General features: G+C 53.5%; 10 protein-coding genes across 10 annotated transcripts; 6 read left to right on the top strand and 4 right to left on the bottom strand.

Annotated features, from left to right (window-relative positions):
- Positions 1-1,314: 1,314 nt before the first annotated feature.
- EPL2401 (Polycomb enhancer protein) lies at positions 1,315-3,942 on the bottom strand (the record flags this gene model as incomplete). The annotated part of the gene is made up of 3 exons (XM_003850299.1): positions 1,315-2,557; positions 2,619-3,452; positions 3,518-3,942. 3 exons carry the CDS (start codon positions 3,674-3,676, stop codon positions 1,781-1,783), a joined length of 1,770 nt encoding a protein of 589 aa, XP_003850347.1.
- A 305-nt stretch (positions 3,943-4,247) lies between these two features.
- MYCGRDRAFT_95225 (uncharacterized protein) lies at positions 4,248-4,661 on the bottom strand (the record flags this gene model as incomplete). Its single annotated transcript, XM_003850298.1, has 1 exon — positions 4,248-4,661. One exon carries the CDS (start codon positions 4,659-4,661, stop codon positions 4,248-4,250), a length of 414 nt encoding a protein of 137 aa, XP_003850346.1.
- A 526-nt stretch (positions 4,662-5,187) lies between these two features.
- On the top strand, positions 5,188-6,069 carry MYCGRDRAFT_74856 (uncharacterized protein; the record flags this gene model as incomplete). Its single annotated transcript, XM_003850019.1, has 2 exons — positions 5,188-5,946; positions 6,004-6,069. 2 exons carry the CDS (start codon positions 5,218-5,220, stop codon positions 6,067-6,069), a joined length of 795 nt encoding a protein of 264 aa, XP_003850067.1.
- Positions 6,070-6,280: 211 nt separating this feature from the next.
- Positions 6,281-7,681, bottom strand: MYCGRDRAFT_46939 (G protein alpha subunit; the record flags this gene model as incomplete). The annotated part of the gene is made up of 2 exons (XM_003850297.1): positions 6,281-6,872; positions 6,951-7,681. 2 exons carry the CDS (start codon positions 7,679-7,681, stop codon positions 6,281-6,283), a joined length of 1,323 nt encoding a protein of 440 aa, XP_003850345.1.
- A 1,040-nt stretch (positions 7,682-8,721) lies between these two features.
- MYCGRDRAFT_95227 (uncharacterized protein) lies at positions 8,722-9,699 on the top strand (the record flags this gene model as incomplete). Its single annotated transcript, XM_003850020.1, has 1 exon — positions 8,722-9,699. The coding sequence occupies one exon, from the start codon at positions 8,722-8,724 to the stop codon at positions 9,697-9,699; it is 978 nt and encodes a 325-aa protein (XP_003850068.1).
- A 783-nt stretch (positions 9,700-10,482) lies between these two features.
- MYCGRDRAFT_74861 (uncharacterized protein) lies at positions 10,483-11,780 on the top strand (the record flags this gene model as incomplete). The annotated part of the gene is made up of 3 exons (XM_003850021.1): positions 10,483-10,774; positions 10,837-11,255; positions 11,317-11,780. 3 exons carry the CDS (start codon positions 10,611-10,613, stop codon positions 11,778-11,780), a joined length of 1,047 nt encoding a protein of 348 aa, XP_003850069.1.
- A 542-nt stretch (positions 11,781-12,322) lies between these two features.
- Positions 12,323-14,603, top strand: MYCGRDRAFT_74864 (uncharacterized protein; the record flags this gene model as incomplete). Its single annotated transcript, XM_003850022.1, has 3 exons — positions 12,323-12,377; positions 12,432-12,458; positions 12,508-14,603. 3 exons carry the CDS (start codon positions 12,362-12,364, stop codon positions 14,601-14,603), a joined length of 2,139 nt encoding a protein of 712 aa, XP_003850070.1.
- Positions 14,604-15,703: 1,100 nt separating this feature from the next.
- MYCGRDRAFT_74868 (uncharacterized protein) lies at positions 15,704-17,191 on the top strand (the record flags this gene model as incomplete). The annotated part of the gene is made up of 6 exons (XM_003850023.1): positions 15,704-16,094; positions 16,148-16,187; positions 16,244-16,271; positions 16,326-16,394; positions 16,445-16,532; positions 16,589-17,191. 6 exons carry the CDS (start codon positions 15,939-15,941, stop codon positions 17,189-17,191), a joined length of 984 nt encoding a protein of 327 aa, XP_003850071.1.
- Positions 17,192-17,872: 681 nt separating this feature from the next.
- On the top strand, positions 17,873-18,894 carry MYCGRDRAFT_101009 (uncharacterized protein; the record flags this gene model as incomplete). Its single annotated transcript, XM_003850024.1, has 5 exons — positions 17,873-18,041; positions 18,099-18,154; positions 18,236-18,327; positions 18,473-18,698; positions 18,748-18,894. The coding sequence occupies 5 exons, from the start codon at positions 17,873-17,875 to the stop codon at positions 18,892-18,894; spliced, it is 690 nt and encodes a 229-aa protein (XP_003850072.1).
- Positions 18,895-19,080: 186 nt separating this feature from the next.
- On the bottom strand, positions 19,081-20,701 carry MDH2 (malate DEHYDROGENASE, NAD-dependent; the record flags this gene model as incomplete). Its single annotated transcript, XM_003850296.1, has 5 exons — positions 19,081-19,232; positions 19,307-19,685; positions 19,747-20,124; positions 20,243-20,476; positions 20,599-20,701. The coding sequence occupies 5 exons, from the start codon at positions 20,606-20,608 to the stop codon at positions 19,229-19,231; spliced, it is 1,005 nt and encodes a 334-aa protein (XP_003850344.1).
- Positions 20,702-20,912: the final 211 nt, after the last annotated feature.

Genomic DNA, 20,912 nt, shown 5'->3' on the forward strand with positions numbered 1-20,912 from the left:
TGTTCGCTTCCAGACGTGATTCACGATGTCGTTGTAATCCGAATACCATCTTCAAAAGTCCTCTAAAAGTTCTCGCTGCACGAAATAGCCTCGCGGCTGTATCCGGCGCTAATTCCACATGTCTCCGAAATATTTCCTACCCACCATCGATCTCCGACCTTTTCTCCTCTGCTTCTCGAACAACGTATAGGACCACCGCCATGGACAACGACGAGTTCCAAGGAAGGTCCGAAAGGTTCCTGACCTGGTTGCGTGCACAAGGAGCAACCATATCCTCCAAGATCCAGCTCGCAGATCTCAGACAAAATGGACCTTTCGGATCTGGCAGAGGTGTAGGTATGTGCGAACAGGAGCATGTGCCGCGAAGAATCAAGCAGTACCAAGCTGACAACTACATAGTCGCCACAGAAGACCTCGCCGAAGACGAAGAACTTTTTACTATCCCACGATCTACAGTCCTCACCGTCGAAACTTCCTCCCTGCCATCCGCCGCTCTGAAAGACATCTCCGACCCATGGCTCTCTCTAATCGTAGCAATGGTCTACGAACACCTTCGCGGCGTCGACTCGCCGTTCAAGTCATACTTCGACGTCCTTCCTACTTCCTTCGACTCGCTCATGTACTGGAGCGAAACCGACCTCTCCCACCTCGAAGGCAGCGCAGTCGTTGACAAGATCGGCAAAGAGTCAGCAGACACCACATTCACCAAACAGCTCATCCCCGTGCTTGGCCAACACGCCAATACCGGCACTCTCAACAATGAGCAACTCCTCGCCCTCTGCCATCGTATGGCTAGCACAATCATGTCCTACGCCTTCGATCTAGAAAAGTCCTCCACGAACCCCTCCAACAACGAAGAAGATGGATGGGAAGAAGACTCGGACGACGGTGGAGAACTCCTACCGAAAGGTATGGTCCCACTCGCGGACATGCTGAACGCCGACGCAGACCGCAACAACGCAAAGCTCTTCTATGAAGACGACAAAGTGGTCATGAAAACGATCAAAGCGGTCAAAAGCGGGGAGGAGCTATTCAACGACTACGGCCCTCTTCCGCGAGCGGATGTCCTCCGCAGGTATGGATACGTCACGGACAACTACGCGCAGTACGACGTCGTGGAAATACCCGCGGATATGATCAGAGACAAAGCGAAGAAGCTGCTCAACCTCTCTGCCAACGACCTGGATGAGAAGTGGAAGTACGCGGAAGAGCAGGGTGTTCTGGACGACGCATATGATATCGGACATGTTGGCAGTGAAGGCGGGCAATTCCCCGAAGAGCTGTGCGTGCTGTTGAATCTGGTGGCTGCTGCGAAAGTCGAGTTTGAAAAGCTGAAGAAGAAGGATAAGCTGCCTAAACCGGAATTGTCGAACGACGCGAAGAAGCTGTTGCGGACGGTGCTGGTATATCGGTATGCGATGTATCGGCCTGATCCGGATGAGATGGAGGTCGACGAGGCTGGCGCTGAAGGACGGCGACGAGCGATGGCTTTGCAAGTCATCGATGGCGAGAAAGCGATCCTGCAAGAAGCTGTCAGTGCAGTTTCTGACGCTGCGCTTGGGAAGAAGCGATCTGCCAATACTCTGGAGGACGAAGCAGCCGCCATCCGGAATCCAGGGAAGAAGTGAGAGGGCAGCGTTAAAAGTACAAGCCTTCAATTCAGGGTATCACTGCGACTCTGCTACTCTTAACAACAAGCTGGCTGGCATCAACCAAGACACCAATGACGTCCTTCCCAAACAAACCATCCACAAAAGACAGTCGAACAACCCGCTCTGCATCAACTCGAACCTCCTGCGCCACTTTGCTGCGCCGCCGCCGCCTGTTGCGCGCCCGCCATAATTGCGGCCTGATCTCCGCTAGGCCTCCCACCCTCTGGCCGCGCGCGACTGTTAAGAGCACACCGATAATCGAAAGTTTTTGCCTCCGAGACGGGATAGTACTCCTCCATTTCGTCGTCACTGTCACTATCAGAAACGACGCCTCTACTCAGCGCGCCCCGAGGTCTTGGTCTTCGCGCTTCGAGATGGACACGACCGCCGCGTCCGTACCGCAGACGGCAAGATGGGTTGACGAGATCCTTACCGAACAGGCTGGGTTCGCCAAAATATGTCTCCATGGATGAGGGAGGCGGCACGGAGAAGGTGAAGCGAAATTGTGCCTCTGCTTCGGAGTCTGCTTCTCCTTGCGGCTTTGAGTTGGCCATTTCGGTGTCGCCGTCTCGATCTTGCGAGGTCGGTGAAGGCAGGGAGGGAGGTGGTGATGGATAGCCGAAGCTGTCCGGGAAGAGCGGACTCCACTTCGGTCGTTTGTCCGCAGGGTCAGCCGGCGGAGTGAGAGGACCCCACGTCCCGTCATGCCATTGACTATTCCATCGCCGGTGCTGGAATTTCCGGTTCTCAATGGTCTGGTTGACCTGCGCCTCCGCCTCGGCTTGCAGGTCCGCCAGCGAGATAAGGTCGTTCTCCGGAGCAGATCTCTCACCCACCGAACGAAGCCGGATGGTCGCTGGACGCTGCGAGCTGCCATCTCCTCGACCCTTGGTCTTGGCAGTGGGCTTCAAGGACTTGTCAGTAAAAGGCACGCCAACAGGCAGGTATCATCAGAGGTAAGCTCACCTTTGTGTTGACGAGCAGCTCTTCGTCCTCTCCCTTTTCGCCAACGATGTTCTTCGTAACTTTGACCTCTTTGAGTTTACGACGCTCCTCAAACACTTTCCGACTGATTTCAAGATTCTGCTTGTTTAATTCCTCCCGACTTCGGACCAGGTCGACCAATTGCCGCGCTTGCTCCAGCTCGATGCGGAGTTTCTTCAGCTTCTCCACCACTTGCGCATCTCGACCTCTGGTCTTGCGGGTTTGACGGACCTCGCGACGTCGGAAGCATACATACGGATCTGCGTCATCGGCTTCGGATGTGGTGTCCAGCACGCGGACTTTGATGGTCGGCATGAGGGCACGGTTCCTCTTCCTTACAGCCCAATACTGGTATATCGGACGCTGAAACCTCTGCGCTTCTGGCGTGAGAGGTGTCTCGCGCGCTTGCTCGATCTCATCAAGCGTCAGTATCGGCACATTAGCGTCGACATTGGCAAACGGTTGCAGTCGTTGGCTGGTCTCCTCGAACGATTCGATGACCTCTTCGAAGACATCCTCGGAACACTGGTTGGACTTCTCCTTGAGCGGCTGCCCATTGACGTCCTTGCCGTCGTTGAGCTGGGAGAGGAACGCCTCGTCCTCTTCATTCATGCAATACGCCGTGCCAATGCTGTCCTCGACCGTCGAACTGAATCGAATGTACGAGTATGGCGAAGCGAAACCTTTGGGGTACAGCTCGTCATATTTGACGTCTCTCGCTTTGGTCGCATCGGGTGTCGGGATGAAACTCTGCTTCGTCTTCAAACCTGACACACTCGCGTTGGCAGCGTTGATGACGGCTTGGAGATGGACTTCCTGTGAGGACATCAGTATTGTCGATGACTGGACCGATGGTAGGTGATGAGATGGAGACGACTTACCACTTCCTCGCCCTTCTCGACACCCGTGTCGAATTGGGGAATGAGCCGCTGCGCTTCATCTTCGAGAGTCTCTTCGATTTCATTCTCGCGGATTATGCGCAGCGGCTGCTTCGTGTTGAGCTTCCGTTGCCTGACATGTCGTGCATTCCGCGTGGACATGGCCGAAGCCTGCCCAGCTTAGTAATCAAGCAGGCCGCGGGCGCAAAGCCTGCAGAGAATTTTCTCAGTCGATGCGACGGAGCGTGGGGGTTGTCGAGCATCAGTGAGGTCGCGTTCGGATCGCAATATTCATTCCGAGTGATGCGTCGTATTCGCTGGTGAGTAATTCACGTCGCATGTGCGTTTTGTGAATTTCTCGATGAATTTGTGGTCGTGATGATGGATATTGTGGGCGTGACTGTATGGCGAGTTCGGGCTTGTCGTCGAGACGCAAGGTGTTGTTTCCAAAGGCCAGCTTAGCGGCCTACCTCGGCCAATCACGCTTAGTTAGGGCTCGAAACGCGTGTGCTTGCCATGGAACCGACATCATCGTCGACCAAGCTTCAGCTTCACTTCTACTTGTACCGTCGATCTTTTGTCAACCACTTCTTTGGAACAGCCTGGAAATTGAGACGATTCACGTCACGCCGAACAAGAGAATGTCTAGCGACCATTCATTCACATTCGTGACTCTTACTACTTCATACCGCTAAGTTCTCAACAACAATCGCATGTGATAATACCGCAGCAATCATTCCTCCTTCTCTCCCATCTCGGGAAACATTCTCAGCAAAGTCTCAAATACCGCATCCGGCGCCACACTGAATCCCAACTTCGTCTTCGGCGACAACTCCCGACTCAGATTTACTACATCCTCGAACAGTTCCGTGAACTCTTTCTTCCCGCGAATGCCGAACCCAATCGTGAAACCATCGAAGTGTGTGCCGACCAGGAGCTCACGCAGCTCTTTCAAGCTGGTCGCGGGATCATTGGGGTTTAACTCCACTGCAGAGGGTTCGAAGCCGTGCTGACGTGCTTTTTCGAGGTTGGCCATGATGGATGCGCGGTTTGCTTGTGCGGAGCCGAATTGAGCGGCGTGGTCGGCGGCGATGAAGCGTCCTAGGCCTGCGACGAGGACTCTTTTGGCTGCTGGGGTGGAAGACATGTTTGTTGATGTGGTAGCGTTGTGAGGCTGCGGTGTTGAAACTTTGTGGTTTGCTGTTTGATGCTGAATGGAGAAGTGTTGCAGAGGAAGGACTTGATTTGTGACGTCTATCTGGGAGTAAGTATGTGCGATATCTGAGCTTTTATCTATCTTCTCATGCGCATGATATGTGAGGCATATGCGAGATGCATTCGAGGTTCGGTTCCTTCAAAGCTGACAAAGCTCGGGTCTTTTGAGACCGTGTCGGCCGAGCATTGCTCCTTGGCCGACAGTTCCATCTCCACTACTGCGCATCTGCACTCCACAGCGAGACTGTCAATTGCTCCGGACGCTTACAAGTCAACATGTTGCCATTTCCGGTGACTGCCAAAGCTGTACTTCCATCAAGTCATGATGCCGAAGGCTCGAAGAAGCAAGTACAGCCAAGCTGATGGAGGATCGCTGACTGCGCGTCACCACAGCCGAGCTACCATCCACCAGCGTGAACAACAGTAAGTCCAGCAACCACTTCAACAGGTGAGAACACTCTCTTCCTCCTCCCTTCGCCCATCCCACGATGTCCTACACCACCACATCTCGCCGCCACGACTCAATCTCCCGCGGGAACTACACACCCAATCCCAGCGGCACAGCGACCTTCTTCCTCGGCCGCCTCGCCGACCCTTTCATCCAGTATGGATTTCTCGCGAAGAACTGGGGCAACCCGATCATCACGCGTCTAGGCGGCAAGAGCCTTCCCGCCGGCCCAGCTTGGATTACACATACGCCCTTTGACCGACTCGGACTCTCACCCTATCGGAGCATCATGTTCCTGATGTCGGTGGGAAGTGTATTGAAGCAGAACTACCACCTGTCCGTGGTGATGCAAGAGCAAGTGTCCGTCGGGTTGGGGTTGCAAAATGCTGTGGGCAATGCATTCGGGAATGCGCTGAATTCAATCCTGTTTGTCTGCGCGCAGACGTCGGCGAGTGTGAATGGAGAACATTTCCCGCAGACGCCGTTGATTGTTGGCTCGGCGTTGTACGTGACTGGTATGGCCATCGAGGTAGTGTCGGAGCAACAGAGGTACTTGTGGAAGAAGAGGAGGGAGAACAAGGGAAAGGTGTATGGAGGTGGACTTTTCAGTCTGGCGAGGCACGTCAACTACTTTGGTTTCGGGCTTTGGAGGGTGGGATATGCGCTTGCTGCGGGTGGGTGGTTGTGGAGTGCCATCACTGGTGCATTGGTGGCATATCAGTTTGGGAAGAACATTGTACCAGTGCACGAGCATTATCTGCAGGAAAAGGTAAGATGTTGGAGAGCTGTCTTCGCGTTTAATGTTTGGCTGACCTCGATATTGCAGTATGGCGAACAGTACAAGCACTACGAGCGAGCGACGCCGTGCAAGGTGGTGCCCTTCCTTTACTAGGAATGCATGTTCGGTATGGAGAGACGATCGTTGACCTAATCCGAGCTATATGATGATGGGGTTTGACAATGCATGGGAAGATTGAGCGAGATACCCTGTTTGCTGTAATGGAGTCTGAGACGCCTGTCTGCCGATGGCTTGACATTCGGGACTAGTCTGTGTTCCATCTCCGCTAATGTTTCGTCTCCTGAAGTGATGTTCCGTAGACAACCTACTCTAATCCCTTGATTCCGATGTCTTGCATTGCATTGCGGAGAATGGTCTCCTTGATCGCAGCAAAAATAACGCGCAAGGAAGTTACATCGTCGAGTTCCAGTAAGTGCGGATAAAGTGCGAGGCGGGCGCGGTTGAGCTGGTGGAATCTCCACAGAATGTACTTGGCGCCCCTGTTGAGGTCATCCCCTCCGTTGTAGTCGGGAAAGTACTGCTTGAGAGGCGAGTGTGCCATCTTGGCCCTGAACGATCCAGCATTGCCCAGCAGCAGTATCACCGAGGCTCTCATGAACCATCGCGAATTGACTACACTGTCGAAGAAGACCAGAGGTTCCATGAGACCATTTGCTGTGTCAAGCCACGGCACATCATACCGCGAGAGGTCAACGCAGAAAATGATGCTCGTGACGTGCTCGAACATGGCGAGTACGTTCTTCCGCTCGCGGTTCTCTTGCTTCACACGGGTAAGGTTGACCGATAGAGCACCCATCTGAATCTTCACTTCGTTCATACTGCTTCGTACCTTGAGCACGTCTTCTCCCGAGGGTTTGTACGTAGACATGCATATTCGATCCGCCTTCTGGAGGAAGCTGTAGAGAATTAGCAGTAGAATATTGCGCAGTCGATAGTCAGTCCGAGCCGGCCACCAGCGAATCAGAGCCACTTACTATGATGCATAGTGTGGCATAAAGAGATCTTGTCGACAGTCGGCATATTCTGTCCAGAGCCAAGTCACAGCCAATCCGAAGTCCGCGTTCAGGGGTATTGCAGGATCTGGGTCGACCGCGCAAGACAGTATCGCCTCGATTCTGCGGCGGGAAATTTCCCCTGCTGGCGACTCGGACTCCATTGCAGCATGCTCGGACTCCATTGCGGCATGTGCAATCGCCTTTGCATATTGTACTAGCGTTCGGTACACAATTTGTCGGTAGATAAGCAGCTCTGTTGCAGTGTATTGTTTCTCTCCAGGATCGTAAAGAAGCAGTAGATGCTCGAGGAGGACATCGATATCGTGGTCAGAAGTGCCTATCAAGAGTACATCGCACTGCCGACGCAGGCGCTTGGCGTCCGCCTCTAGACCCTGGTCTATTCTTCGAGATTTTGTGTGTGACTCTTTATCACCCCTCGATGTCCGCGGAATTCGTACTTCTGAGGTCTGGCTTGCATGACCGTGGGCGGTCGAATCCGAAGGTCCAACTGGGAAGCTGGACACACCCGAATCATCAGGCTGTTCTGTGGTGTCTTGCTGAATTTGCGTGGTTTGCTTAGAAGACGACGGGTTCGTGACTGTGGCTCTCGTGTCAACGGCGCGAAGTTGCGGAGCGCTTCCCTTCTGAGCCCTCGCATTCTCCTTGACAGACTGTCTGATGAATCTGTCGTAGACGTCCGTAAACCACATTACCTTGTCGAAGGTGAAAATGGTCGAAAATTTGGACTTGGAACTCAAACCTGTCATGCGAGAGCGGTTCGAAGATCTGTCGTCTCGATGCACAATGAGGGACGCTGTGTCTTTTTCCAGCCGTGTCATGAGCTTGCGGGTCGATTTCGACTTCAGTATATTCTCTTTCTGTGACGCTGTTGTGCTGCAGCTATGTGAGCTGCGCTGTCAAACGATATGATAGCAAGTACCGACCAGCTGAATACCGTCAGATGCAGGTTCAAGGCAGTGATTTGACCCTCAATCATCCTTTGCAATTCATCCGATCTTGGAGACGTACTCGCTTGTGAGGATGGCTGTTGTTCCAGCTGTACGTCGATTTGAGTTATCAATAGCCGGCTGAGTGTCAAAGACTTGTCCAGCCCCATCTTCAGCAAATAGTGCTCATCGTCCAGATCGGACTCTAGCCACTCGTGCAGCTTCGTGAGTGCCGTTCTCCAGGTCTCCAGAAGTGTTTCGAAATGCAATGTTCCGATATCAATAGAAGTCCCGCCGCCTGCATGGCTCTCATGGACTTTGCCCAACGTAGTGCCCAGAATGTCGAGAATGTTGGCAACCGTGCCTGTCGTGTTGACAATTGTGATGGAACCCTGGGCATAGTAGTCGCCGTTGTAGACCTGAGCGTTATCGTTAGCGACGATATCTTTGTAGCTGTGGCCAGTTGGCGCTAGACTTCGGTCCATGTCTTGCGAAGCTAGGATGGCGGGACGAGGAGTCTCCAATTGTAGGACAACTACTGGCCGTCCGTCGTGCTCCGTGAAATGTAGCACATCGCATGCGCTGAGCCCGAGGATCTCAGCCTCGCTACTCCACCCAGTCAGCCTCGCGATGCATGGCCCACATCTAGCCGCAGCTCATGGACTCGAGGCAATGCACTGCGCCGAGCTGCGTCGAGCTGCGCTAAGAATAGTATAGATGGTGCCAGATCGTATATTAGGTGAGTCGACCCACGGCTGGTTCATCGATTGCTGGCGGTGGAAGTACCACGTTCCTTTTGAGCCATGAGTGGTCTTACTGCATTGAGCGCACCTGGGCTCTTCTTGACGGGCGTTCGGTACTTTGAACTCATTCAACTCGGGCGCAACTTCCAGGACGACTTTGGCATATGCGTTTTGCAGCTACGCCACGTACAGCGGCGCTTCTACCGATGGGGCGAGTCTGTCGGCATTACCGACCAGGAGTCACCAGCCTACCGATTGGCGACCCATGATCGCTCTGATGATCTTGATCTCGTGGATGAGACTTTGGAGGCTATTGTCGAGCAGCTGAGCCGAGCACAAAAGGATGCAGCTGGGTATGCTAGACGGCTTACAAAGACTTCGCTTGGCAACGCGGTCGAGGAGCTTGACATCCTGGATGAAGACGCGCAGCTTGCATCAGACACCTCAATCGGTTCCCGCAGTGCAACTAGACTGCGCAACAGCAGAGTGGGCAAAGCGTATCGCAGGTCGCTGCATTTTGGAGATGTACTGACCGGTCGGACTCAATGGGCACTCTACAAGAAGACAGAATTCTCCGATCTGCTTACCAAAATTACGAACCTCCTCAATGAGCTCGAGAAAGCCTTGCCTGGAAAGCTCGAGGATGTCGCAAGGGTTGACGCCCAACAACTTCTCGTCGACGAGGATGGCGTCGAGGCACCAGCCGAGGAAGTTGGGACGATTATCGATGTTTCTGTGAATACAGATCCTGTCTTCTCAGCTGCTCTGAACTCGATAACTGCCAAACATGGCCACGTCTTTGAAAGCATGATCTACAAGGGCTATGCGCGGGCACACAATGGCGACAACTATGCTACGATTCCTATTGGCGGTGTCGCATCGTCCGGCACTTACAGGAAGATTGTAGCTGGCGGCAATTCTCGAACCCATCTTGGAAACAACTACGGTTATGCTCAGCAGTCTTCAGTTCTGTTGCAAGAGGATCGTTCTGCTAAAAATTCCGGTTCCAGGAATTCAATTCCACCAGCAGAAGGATAAGCCGACGACCTGTATCACGGAGCTTTCTGATGGTTGACACTCTGTCATAGTCTGGCCCTGGCCAAAAGGTGGCTGCTTTTCACCAGATGAAGGCCGAATTCGTGTCAGCTCCAATCGGCTACCTTCGTAGATCGGAGTGTTTCGGTCAATCCGAACGGAACGAAGTGCAAGTTGTGTTGTGTATCATTCAACTACTGCAGGCAATACATGCCTTTACGATGGACATTCAACGCTGTATCCCCGCCACAGTCCTCTCTCCATCGCAACTACCTTACTAAGATTCTGCTTCGTACAACATTCGTATAGCGTAACGTCATTGGTCCAGCAATTCACCTCTCGGCAAACGGAAGCTTTGCATCCCCGCGACGAAGCTTGTCGTCACTCTATAGACACACCAGCGACTCCAGTTTTATTCATCTTCGAGCCAACCACACACAATCGTCCTTCAACAGCAGATCCTTTTTTCTCCACGGTCGAGCACTCTTGTGGAGAAAAAGATGGGGCGAAAGGGAAAGAGGCAAGCAACCCTGCACGGAGGAACTTCCTCTTCCTCTTCGTCGTGGTTGCTTGGCTTGCTTTGCTTCGGCCTCGGACTCCACAACGGCGACCTGCCCTTCTAGGTACGCTTCTTTCGACTAGACTCGACCGAGCGAGGGAAGGATTGGGCTACCGTGTGTTCACTATTATTGTGCACCCGCTCTCAACTAGGCGAGCCGGTCTTATAAGCACACGCGAGCAGCAGCATCCTGCTGATGTCGTCGATGGTTTGAGACCCTCTCTTTCTCGCTTTACTTCACTTCATCTTACTCTCCATCTTCTTCTTGTGTGCGTCACGAGCCATCAGCTTCCAAAGGTTGCCTCCCGTCATCAGAAGAACGACTTCACACTGCACACAACACAACATTGCGAACATGGCTATAAAGGCAGCATCAAGCGACGAGACGCTGGAGAAGGGGCCCTCCAACATCAGCAGCAAGCCGACGAAAGGTCAGAAGGCCAGAGCGCATTGTGGAAAGTGGTGGTGGATTTATCTGATTGCTTTCGTCATTGTGGTGCTCGTGGTTGTCTTACCAGTGTTTGTCTCACAATCCTCACCCCACTTCACGAAAGCCACAATGTCTGACAACAATCTCACAGCATCTACGTTGGATACCCAAATATCGCTCGCGACGGTGTTGCAGACTCGAAGCTGGTCCCGACCTCAGAATCCTTCCTGAACCCATCGCCAGATTCTTTTGACCTTGAACTGGACACTGTTCTCCTTTCGGACTCGAAGTTTCACCCTACATTGAAACCGTTCAACGGCTCCCTCTACTTGGATGGCGGCGAGACACCGTTCGCCTTCATTGATGTCCCACAAATCAAGGCTAAGAACGGAACCGTAGCGCATATTGCGCAGAGAGTCACGATTCCGGATCAAACTCAATTTCAGAACTTTTGTATCACAGCGCTGAGCAGCGAGACGTACACGTTGAGATTGAGAGGAAAGGGCGATTTGAAGCAAGGGTCGTTGCAGACGATTAGTGTCAACTATGATCAGCCTGTGCAGTCGAAGGGTGAGTTCTCCCAACACCTCCCTCTATCACATTTGCAAACTCTGACAATGAATTGCGACAGGTCTGAACGGATTCAAGGGATTGGAAATCACCTCCTTCTTCCTCCAGACCGACAACAGCACCGTCTCCGCTGGTGTCAATTCCAACGGTACAGTCATGATTCCCAACCCTTCCGTCTTGACACTCGCAGTTGGAGATGCAAGTTTCGATATTTCCGTCAACGGTACCAAGATCGCAAACTCGACGATTCCGGATTTGACGCTCACGCCTGGTAACAACACCTATCCGATCAATGTTCTCAGCGATGTCCCTGCTGTAACGACACTGCTTGGCAACCCAGCTTATCAATGTGGCATGCTGCCTGTGGATATCACCGGCGTGGAGAGTGTGTACAACGGAGAGGTCCTGCCCTACTTTACCGCGGCACTGAGGCATAACTCGGTGCGGAGTATGCTGAATATCGTGCCGGCGCTGCAGAAGCAGGGCTTGGAAGCTTTGATTGAGGGCAAGGAGTGTACTTTGTAATCAGGAAAGCTGGGTCGAGGACAAACAGAATTGAGTCGCTGCCGCGACTGATAGATGGGATGAGGTTCCCATGGATGGTCCTGATGGAATGATGTTAATACCCCGTCGCATGTATGAGAGAAGAGAGCGTGTATAGTTTACGGTCAATTTAGTGAAAGTCTACGCGATGGTCCTCGAGTGGATCTGCAATTTTTCTTGTAAGTCAAAACAATGAGAGCTACTTTCTACAAAGACCATTACCCGCACTTTCGCCCAACGGACCCGCTGTGTGTCCTCGACAGATGCACATCGTGATCTGACTGCGTAGTGGTCGAGCTATTTACAGCGATGAAAAGCTCATGGCTGAGCAATGCTGCGGTGGTTGACTGTATCATTGTTGCTGCCGAAGCTGATTCACCTAGTGCGAAAGGGTCGTTACGATCGGGGAATCTTCGGCTTTCCGTTTGGCTGGAAGCTTTTTGAACCTTGGATCGCGAACAAGATATTTTCGAACAACCGCTCTGAAGCACGCTGTGCCCTACAATCTCGATCAAATTTCCAGCTGAGCGCACTGTTGCTGTGTGCAAGTGGGCTTCGCGACAATGGCGACCACTATAAGTATAATAGCCGCTATTCATACTCTGGATGTCCTCGTTCGCTAACAATGTCCAGGAGTGCCATGCTCTTCAGCAAATATCGGTAGGCTTCGCACAAGACCAGACCGAGGACGTCTGCTGATATCACAAAGGTCCTGGATTCGATGTTATTGGTCTTGCCCTTTCCGTTTGGCTCGAACTGAAGATTACCTTCGGCGATGAGCAATCCTCCGGACAACCATACAACTGTCGAGTCACATACGAGGGTCTCGGAAAAGATGGCGTCGACTTATCACCGGACCGCAATTTGATCACGCAGACTGCTCTTTATGTCCTTCGATGCCACGGCCAGAGGTCCTTCCCACCAAACACACATGTGCACATCATCAACCCCATTCCTCTGGGCAGAGGTCTCGGCTCTTCTGGTGCGGCAGTCGTTGCTGGTGTTGCGCTTGGAAGTGAAGCTGGGAAGCTAGGACTATCCAAAGACCGCATTTTAGACTTCTGCCTGATGATCGAACGCCATCCCGACAATGTCGCAGCGGCTCTCTACGGCGGCTTCGTCGGCAGCTATCTCAAGGAGCTCAACCCAGAGGACATGAAGCGCAAGGAGATCCCCCTCGCCGAAGTTCTTCCCGCGCCGCAGGGTGGAGAGGACACCGGTCTGCAACCACCAATCCCACCGCTCAACATCGGAAAGCACATTCGTTTCCCATGGGCCAAGGAGATCAAGTGCATTGCCATCATTCCAGACTTTGAAGTCGCCACGGCGAAAGCTCGAAGTGTTCTCCCTACCACGTACGAGAAAGCGGATGTCATCTACAACCTTCAAAGGGTGGCATTGTTGACGACAGCACTTGGCCAGAGCCCGCCGAACGCCGAGATGATCTATGATGGAATGCAAGACAAAGTCCACCAGCCATATCGCAAGACTCTAATTCCAGGTCTGACTGAGATCCTACACTCTGTCACACCCGAGTCGCATCCTGGACTACTCGGCATCTGTCTTTCCGGAGCAGGTCCTACAATCTTAGCGCTCGCGACCCAGAACTTCGATGACATCGCGAACCACATTGTTGAGCAATTCAAGAAGGAGAACATCACATGCCAGTGGAAGCTACTTGAGCCCGCCTACGATGGTCTCACTGTCTCTCAAGACGCTTCGTCCAAGACACAAGACAAGACCGCCATGACCTACGCCGACGCGGGTGTCTCCATCGACGCCGGCAACCAGCTCGTCAAGTCCATCAAAGCTGCAGTAGCATCGACCCGCCGACCAGGTGCCGACGCCGAGATTGGCGGCTTCGGTGGTGCCCTCGACTTGGCCGCCGCAGGCTACAAAGAAGCGCCGACTCTCATACAAGCCATCGATGGCATCGGCACGAAACTCAAGATCGCCTTTGCCATGAATGACTTCTCCACAGTCGGCATCGATCTCGTAGCAATGAACGTCAACGACCTCGTTGTGCAAGGCGCCGAACCGCTCACTTTCATGGACTACTACGCCTGCTCAACCCTCAACATTCCGGATGCCGTTTCCTTCGTCGAAGGTGTCGCCCGAGGATGCGTGGAAGCCGGCTGTGCGCTGGTCGGAGGCGAGACCGCAGAAATGCCAGGCATGTACCAAGACAACGAATTCGATGCCGGTGGAGCCGCAACGGGCGCCATCAAGCGCGGCCAAAAGATCCTCCCCGACAAAGCCTCCATGAAAGAAGGCGACGTCCTCCTCGGGCTTTCTAGCAACGGCGTACACTCCAATGGCTTCTCTCTTGTGCGCAAAGTCATCGAGCGACAAGGTCTCAGCTTCACGGACGATGCACCCTGGGATAGCGGAAAGTCGGTCGGTCAGAGTCTCCTCACGCCGACGCGGATTTACGTCAAACCCCTCCTCGCGGCAGTCCAGAAAGATCTCCTGCTTGGAATGGCGCACATCACGGGTGGAGGATTGGAAGACAACATCCCGCGCATGCTGCCCAAACATCTCGCGGCGGAAGTCGACGCTTCGACGTGGGAGGTGCCGAAGGTTCTGCTATGGCTGAAGCAGGCGGGTAATGTGAGCAGTCGGGAGTTTGCGCGGACGTGGAATACTGGGTTGGGAATGGTGATTGTTGTCAAGGAGGAGTTGGCGGAGGATGCGACGAAGGTATTGCAAGACGCTGGGGAGAAGGTCAGTCGGGTGGGCAGACTGGTCAGGAAGACGGACGAGGAAGTGATTTTGAGAAATTTTGAGCATTGGAATAGATCGTAGAGTACGTTGCGAGAGGATGGGGGAGGGTCCTTGTTCGGAATCAAAAGGCGTTCATCCGGTGCGCGATTGATATTTGCAGGGGAGCGTTCGCAGAAAGCTGACGATGTCTGTGCGGAAGCTCCTCCTCAGTAGTGACAAGCAGGTTAAGACAAGCATACTGTCCTGCATTCCAGTCTTGGTTATCGGGCACCCGTGAATCTAGAGGCAATGCTGCACCTCTTCCTGATCACGTCTTCGCTCCAGCATCATCAAACCACAACACCAGATCTCTTATTGATGTGCGGAGGTTGTCATTCGTCGCCTCGAAATTCGGCTCCAGCCCTCAAATGTCCAGCCAGGGTGTGCGGTGTTTTCAAATCTCCAACATCAAACGCAGCCGGGATTAACTGGCACACCGGTTTTATAGCTCAGGCACGCTTCGGCATCCGAGCGCCAAATGGAATTGGATCAATGAATGCATGGTCCCTTGGAGATCATCGACTGCGCAATGCCATCGGCAGGCCCGGGCCTGGGAAATCCACAAGGATTGAAGATCAGCAGCCACCGGGGTCACAACAGTCGAGATGTGGCTTTTGTTGCGCGGGTCGGAATCGAGCGTGATCAGTTGGTGGACAGCATTGATACCGAGCGTTCTGTCCGATCTGGTGAGAGCTGAAGTATACGTTACTGCGGGTATGAGTTGCAAACTGCGCCGCCAGGAAGATGCAACACGAGGCGGACAACAGCCGAGTTCTCGTCGCGTGGAGAGTGGGCCAGGGATCGATCGACGACTCCTCCTCGTCCTCGCACATGGCAGGGCTGTCCTGGTCCAGGCGAGAACGCCCATCTGGGGAAGGGGAGGAAAGGAAGTATCGAGTGAGTGTCAGAGTGTTGGTGTGGCAGGTCACCTTCCTTCCTTCATCACACCACCTGCACCCAAGAATATTGCTGACATCTACAGAGCTTTCTCTTTTCTTCATCTCTTGCCCGTTCGTCCACTTGCAGGTCCAACCGTTCCTTCTTCCCCACTCTTCCGTCTGGCTTTTGCTACTCCACACCGACCCTGAAAGGCTGGACCACCTACATCACTCGCCATAATTTTCCACTTACGGCGGCAGGACGAGGACTGCACGCACACTCAACCGCTCGAGTATCTGTACGTCCGCAGTGTGCTCCTCGTTCCTCACCACCGCGACATCTCTACCGCGATCCTGCACTTGCACTTGACCGCCTCGCACCGATGAGGCGATGAGCCTCGCCCGCCATCTCTGCCAAAAGTTCTCGGATCTGGACTCGAGCTCAAGAGCAACCTCACGCATGTCATAACCTCACTGCGTCCACCATCTCGCCGCCGCCATGACTCTCGATGTCTCCAAGCCAGCCACTGTGGATGGGGTCATGATTGAGGCATGGGCGCAGGGTTTTATGTGCGGGAGTTTGATCGTCATGGCTTGCGTTGCCATCGCGAATATGCGAAAACGTACGCTACTGCACAAATTGATTGTCATTGAGGTGGGTGGTGGCATGCGATGTTGAGCTGCGGGCTGTACTGACGAGGAATACAGCTGCTGTTTGGAACCTTTCATGGCACATTTATCTTTACCAGTATGCGATCCACATGCGTGTCTACCGATGTTGAAAGACTGACTCGGGCTTTACAGATCCACCTGTCTACAATTGGTATTTGAGGTGAGACAGTCTCACGCGAATGACCACAGACTCGAGTACTGACGGAACTTCCAGCGTGACGGCAATATTCCTCAACATCAGCTGGTCTTTGCACAACCTGATCGCCTGGATAAAGAACAAGCCGTGAGGGAACTCTGCAACCATGATCGTCAACACGAGCTGACTCGGAGCAGATTCTTGGGCAAGAAAGCGAGTAGGTTCTACATCGGCACCGTGATCCTGGTGCAGCCATACTGGGTCTTGGAGATCACCGCGAACTTCGTGAGTAGACTCGGCACCACTCTGCGAGAGAAACACCCATCTAACGCCAACCTCAGCTCTACTTCAGCGGCAGAAGCGACCTGTTCCGCTACACCCGCCCGTACGAAGCCCTCTTCCGCGATCCATGGTGGATCTTCACAACCGTGAACCTCCTATGGAACATCAAATCTCGATACGAATTCGGCTATGGAGAGCTCATCCGAGTATCTCCTCGATTTGGCATCATGCTCGGCGCCATGCTTATGAGTCTCGCGTTCATCATCGTCGATATCCTCGCCGTTACTCGCGTGATTCCCACCTCCGGCCTACCCAACGGCATCAATCCATTCTGGAAACTGGCGTTTGTCTTTAAATGCTTGTCGGACACCATGGTCCTGGACGACTTCAAGACTGCGCTGGATCGCCTGAAACAGTACAAGATGGAGCGAATGGGTAGTGTTTTGAGCGATGGATTGAGAGGAGAGTTTGTCGATGTGGAGGCGGCGAGGAAGCAGAAGGCGGAGGGTCAACTGCAGCCGCTGCCGGTGGACTCTGTCCATGTCAGGGACTGGTCCTGTCCTATTAAGGGTAGCGACGCCGAGTTCCTTGATTTGGAGTCGGCTTTGAGGATAGGTCCCGGGCCGAGGGGAGAGTCTTCTGGATCTAGTGCGCCCGGTTGAAAGAGCAGCGAGGTCGACGGTTATACTTTCGCTTGAAGGAAAAGTCGATCCAGAAAGAAGAAGACTTGTAGATCTCATGCGAGACGACGGTCGTTCGGCCGTGCAGGAGTCCTTCTTCTGGAAGAAAATGATGCTCAGTGCAAGGGGATGCCCACACCAAGACTCGACAGCCGCAGCGCTGCAGGCTCAGTTCGGCAGGGCCCATGATGCGGAGAAACACGTCTGAGGGCGGGTCGCAGCTGATGGATTCGAGAGACACGGGAAGAAATGTACAGTATGCCAGTGAACATGGAGGATGAGTAAAAGATGAGGGACGAGGAGGAGAAAGAGGAACCATCGTTACGAGCAACGATCATGAATGAGTGTATATGTAGCTGCACGAACACTCGCTGCTGCTGAAACATGCAACACAACCATCAGGAACCTTCATATGTGCGAGTGCATAAGATCAGGCATCGTTCTTCATCTATCTCGTGTCTGTCAGTCCCACCAATTTCTTGCGATGCTCAAGCTATCGCTGCTCGCTTTTAAGCTGTTCTACACCTCAACTTCACCTTGAACTCAGCGAACGTCAACCCATCGACCTGCACACAAACACGCTCCTCGTTTCCGGATCTCCACCCATGGATCTTACCCTACAGACTCTCCGATAACCAGAACGCCGTCATCGCCCTCCCCACAATGTCCACTAAACCCCTCCCCAACCCCGAAACCGACGACCTCCTCTCCAACCCCAAAGTCAACGCCTCATGTCTCGACTTCCTCCTCATCGAACTGGTCCCTCTGGCCCAACGTATCACCGACCAATTACACGCCCGCGAACAAGCGCTCATAGACGACTTTCGACGGAGTAAGATTTTCAACGGGAGCAAAGCACACGATGCGTCTATATCTACGTCTACAACAGAAGGAGCACGAGCAGCGGGCACGAAACCAGGCTCGACACAGACTGCTACAGGACCGGTGATTACGGTGACGGATAATACTTCGAGCGTGGGAAGGGATGAGGAGGCGGGGAGTATTGGAGCGGCGTCGTTGGGACAGGTACCGAGTGCGTTGGACGATGAGACGAGGGAGGCGATGTTTTGGAGGTTGGATGGGTTGGGATATCGAGTTGGGCAGGGACTGGTTGAACGGTAGGTGCTATGTGCGGGCTATGATAACGTTGGAGGGACGAAGTCATGCCAAAATGAATAGAGCAGAAGGCAGAGCTGGAAGCCGACACGACATGTCACGATCAATACAATGACCACAATGCTGACCACGCACCTCTTGAATCAGATTCTCCATCAACAAACCCCGCCCGACCACACCCCTCGACGCGATCAAGTTCATCTGCAAAGACCTCTGGCTCCTCATCTTCCGCAAACAAATCGACAACCTGAAGACCAACCATCGAGGAGTCTTCGTGCTGACGGATAATCGGTTTCAGCCGCTAAGTCGAATGTCAGTGGATCGGAGAGCGGGACCGAAAGCGGCGGAGGATGCGTTGAGGAGGGCGCAGACGGTGAGTTTCCTACACTTCTCTTTGGCTGGGGTGTGTTTTGTCTGACGAGTGCGGTGTGATGCAGTATCTCTACTTCCCATGCGGTATAATACGAGGTGCGCTGCAAGGATTAGGAATGGATGTCACGATTTCGGCGGAGACTACAGAAATTCCGGCGGCGATATTTCAGATCAAGGCCAAGAGCTCCAAATCATGACCTTTGCACCTCAGATGACGAAGAACCACGAACGACGATGTGACGAGGACCGATTTGAAATGCAACAACTTCCGACGAAGTTGCAGAGCATACTCAGCTCGCGGATGCCGATTGGCAACATTGAGGGACTCAGAATGCTTGGTATCTCCAGCGACCCATGGACTGCAAGCAAAAGGAAACGCAACGGAAGTCAAGAAGATGGCTTTTGTATTCCGGGCTATGCTCCTCGAAGTGTTCCGCCCGTCCTATCGAACGATCGGCTCGTATCATCATATCCAAACCATACGAGGCAGACGAACTAGATCTACCTGAAGTCTAAGACCTTGCTCATCATCTACCTGGAGCGAGCAGTTAGCACCAGAGCTTGTGCTGCATCTTACAATTCGATGTTCGAACGACCGGGAAAACTCACTTCTTTTCTTGTGGAGGAGGTGGGTTCTTGACGAACTCGATACCCTTCTCAATGTTGCCCTTGAGACCCTCGTAGCACTTCTCGAGCAGCTTCTTCTCATAGTCGTTGGCCTCCTTGACGATGTTCTGGATCGACTCGGCACCATTCTTGCCGAGCGTGACAGGAGCGGAAAAGTACTCAAGACCGGTCTCCTTGACAAGCTCGTCACCGCCGGTCACACCAGGAAGGTAGACGAAAGTGTTCTCGACAACTCCAGACTTGCCCTTGGCGGCCTCCATGACCCTCTCGGCGAAGCGGAAACCAGCGTAGGCCATGGAGAGAGTGGCTGAGCCAGCTCCGTCCTTTGCCTTGACGACCTCGTCACCACCGAATTGGACGCCTAGTTGATGCTGTCAGTATCATGTTGGCCTAAACGGAACTCTTTCAGGAGAGCGACATACGGTTGGTGAGAGCATCGAGCTTGTCTTGAGGAATGCTGACGGATGGCTCGGCCTTGGAGAAGAGTGGGACAATAGTCTCGCCGGAGTGACCACCAACGACTGGGATAACGGTCTTGGCTGGGTCCTTGGTGCCAGTGAGGGACTGGACAAAGGTCTCGGCGCGGACGACATCGAGGGTGGTGACACCGAAGAGCTTCTTTGGGTTGAACTTGCCGGCCTTCTTGAGGACCTCGGCGGCGATTGGGACGGTGCTGTTGACGGGGTTGGAGATGATCAAGATGAAAGCATCTGGGCAGGTCTCGGCGATGCCCTGGACGAGGCCCTGGACGATTCCAGCGTTGATCTTGAACAGGTCATCACGGGTCATGCCTGGCTTGCCTGTGTGTATGCATTGTCTCGTTAGTGGCTGTGTTTCCACGTCTTGCATCTTCTTCTCCTTGTGTCCGTGTCTACCCATTTGTCCGTCTCCTGCAATGTGTCCTAAGCGTGTACTCACGGGGAATGCCGGCCGGAATGACAACGATGTCGGCGCCCTTCAAGGCCTTCTTCAAGCCCTCGCCGTTCTCTGGGAGGTAGCCGTCGATGGTGGCAATGGACGAGATGTGGGACAGGTCGGCGGTTACACCGAGGGTGTTGACGACATCGTAAAGGGACAGGTGGTCGACCAGAGGAGAGGCCTTGAGGAGAAGAGACAGCGGCTGTCCGATTCCACCGGATGCTCCTGCGACGACTGTAGGAGTGAGGTTGAATTAGCCAGCATGTCCAACGCGAAGACATTGTGAGCCTCTGTGTCGTGACAAGGCCGAGTCCGAGGTATTGGAATGAAAGGAGGGGCATTGTGGGAGCACATACCGGCCTTCATGATGCGAAGTTGGTGCTAAACGGGTGAAGGGCTTTAGAGTATGGAGGAATGTCTCGAAGAAGAGGCGAGACAGGGAGTATTCGAATGGTTGATGAGGGAGAGTTGACGGTGTAACGAGAAAGTCTCCGGTTGAACAGATGGACAGTGAAACAGCAGCACAAGGTGGGGTCATCACCAAGGTGTCTCCAAAGCTGTGGAGCCCCGCCGGCCTCGCCCACCTCATCAGTGCCTTCCAATTTCTCCCGGAGACGTTCACATTCTCTCCGACATGTTCCGTCATATCACCAAAACATGGACAACAGCA

This window comes from Zymoseptoria tritici, chromosome 8 (assembly GCF_000219625.1).
Source record: "Zymoseptoria tritici IPO323 chromosome 8, whole genome shotgun sequence".
NCBI lineage: Eukaryota > Fungi > Ascomycota > Dothideomycetes > Mycosphaerellales > Mycosphaerellaceae > Zymoseptoria > Zymoseptoria tritici.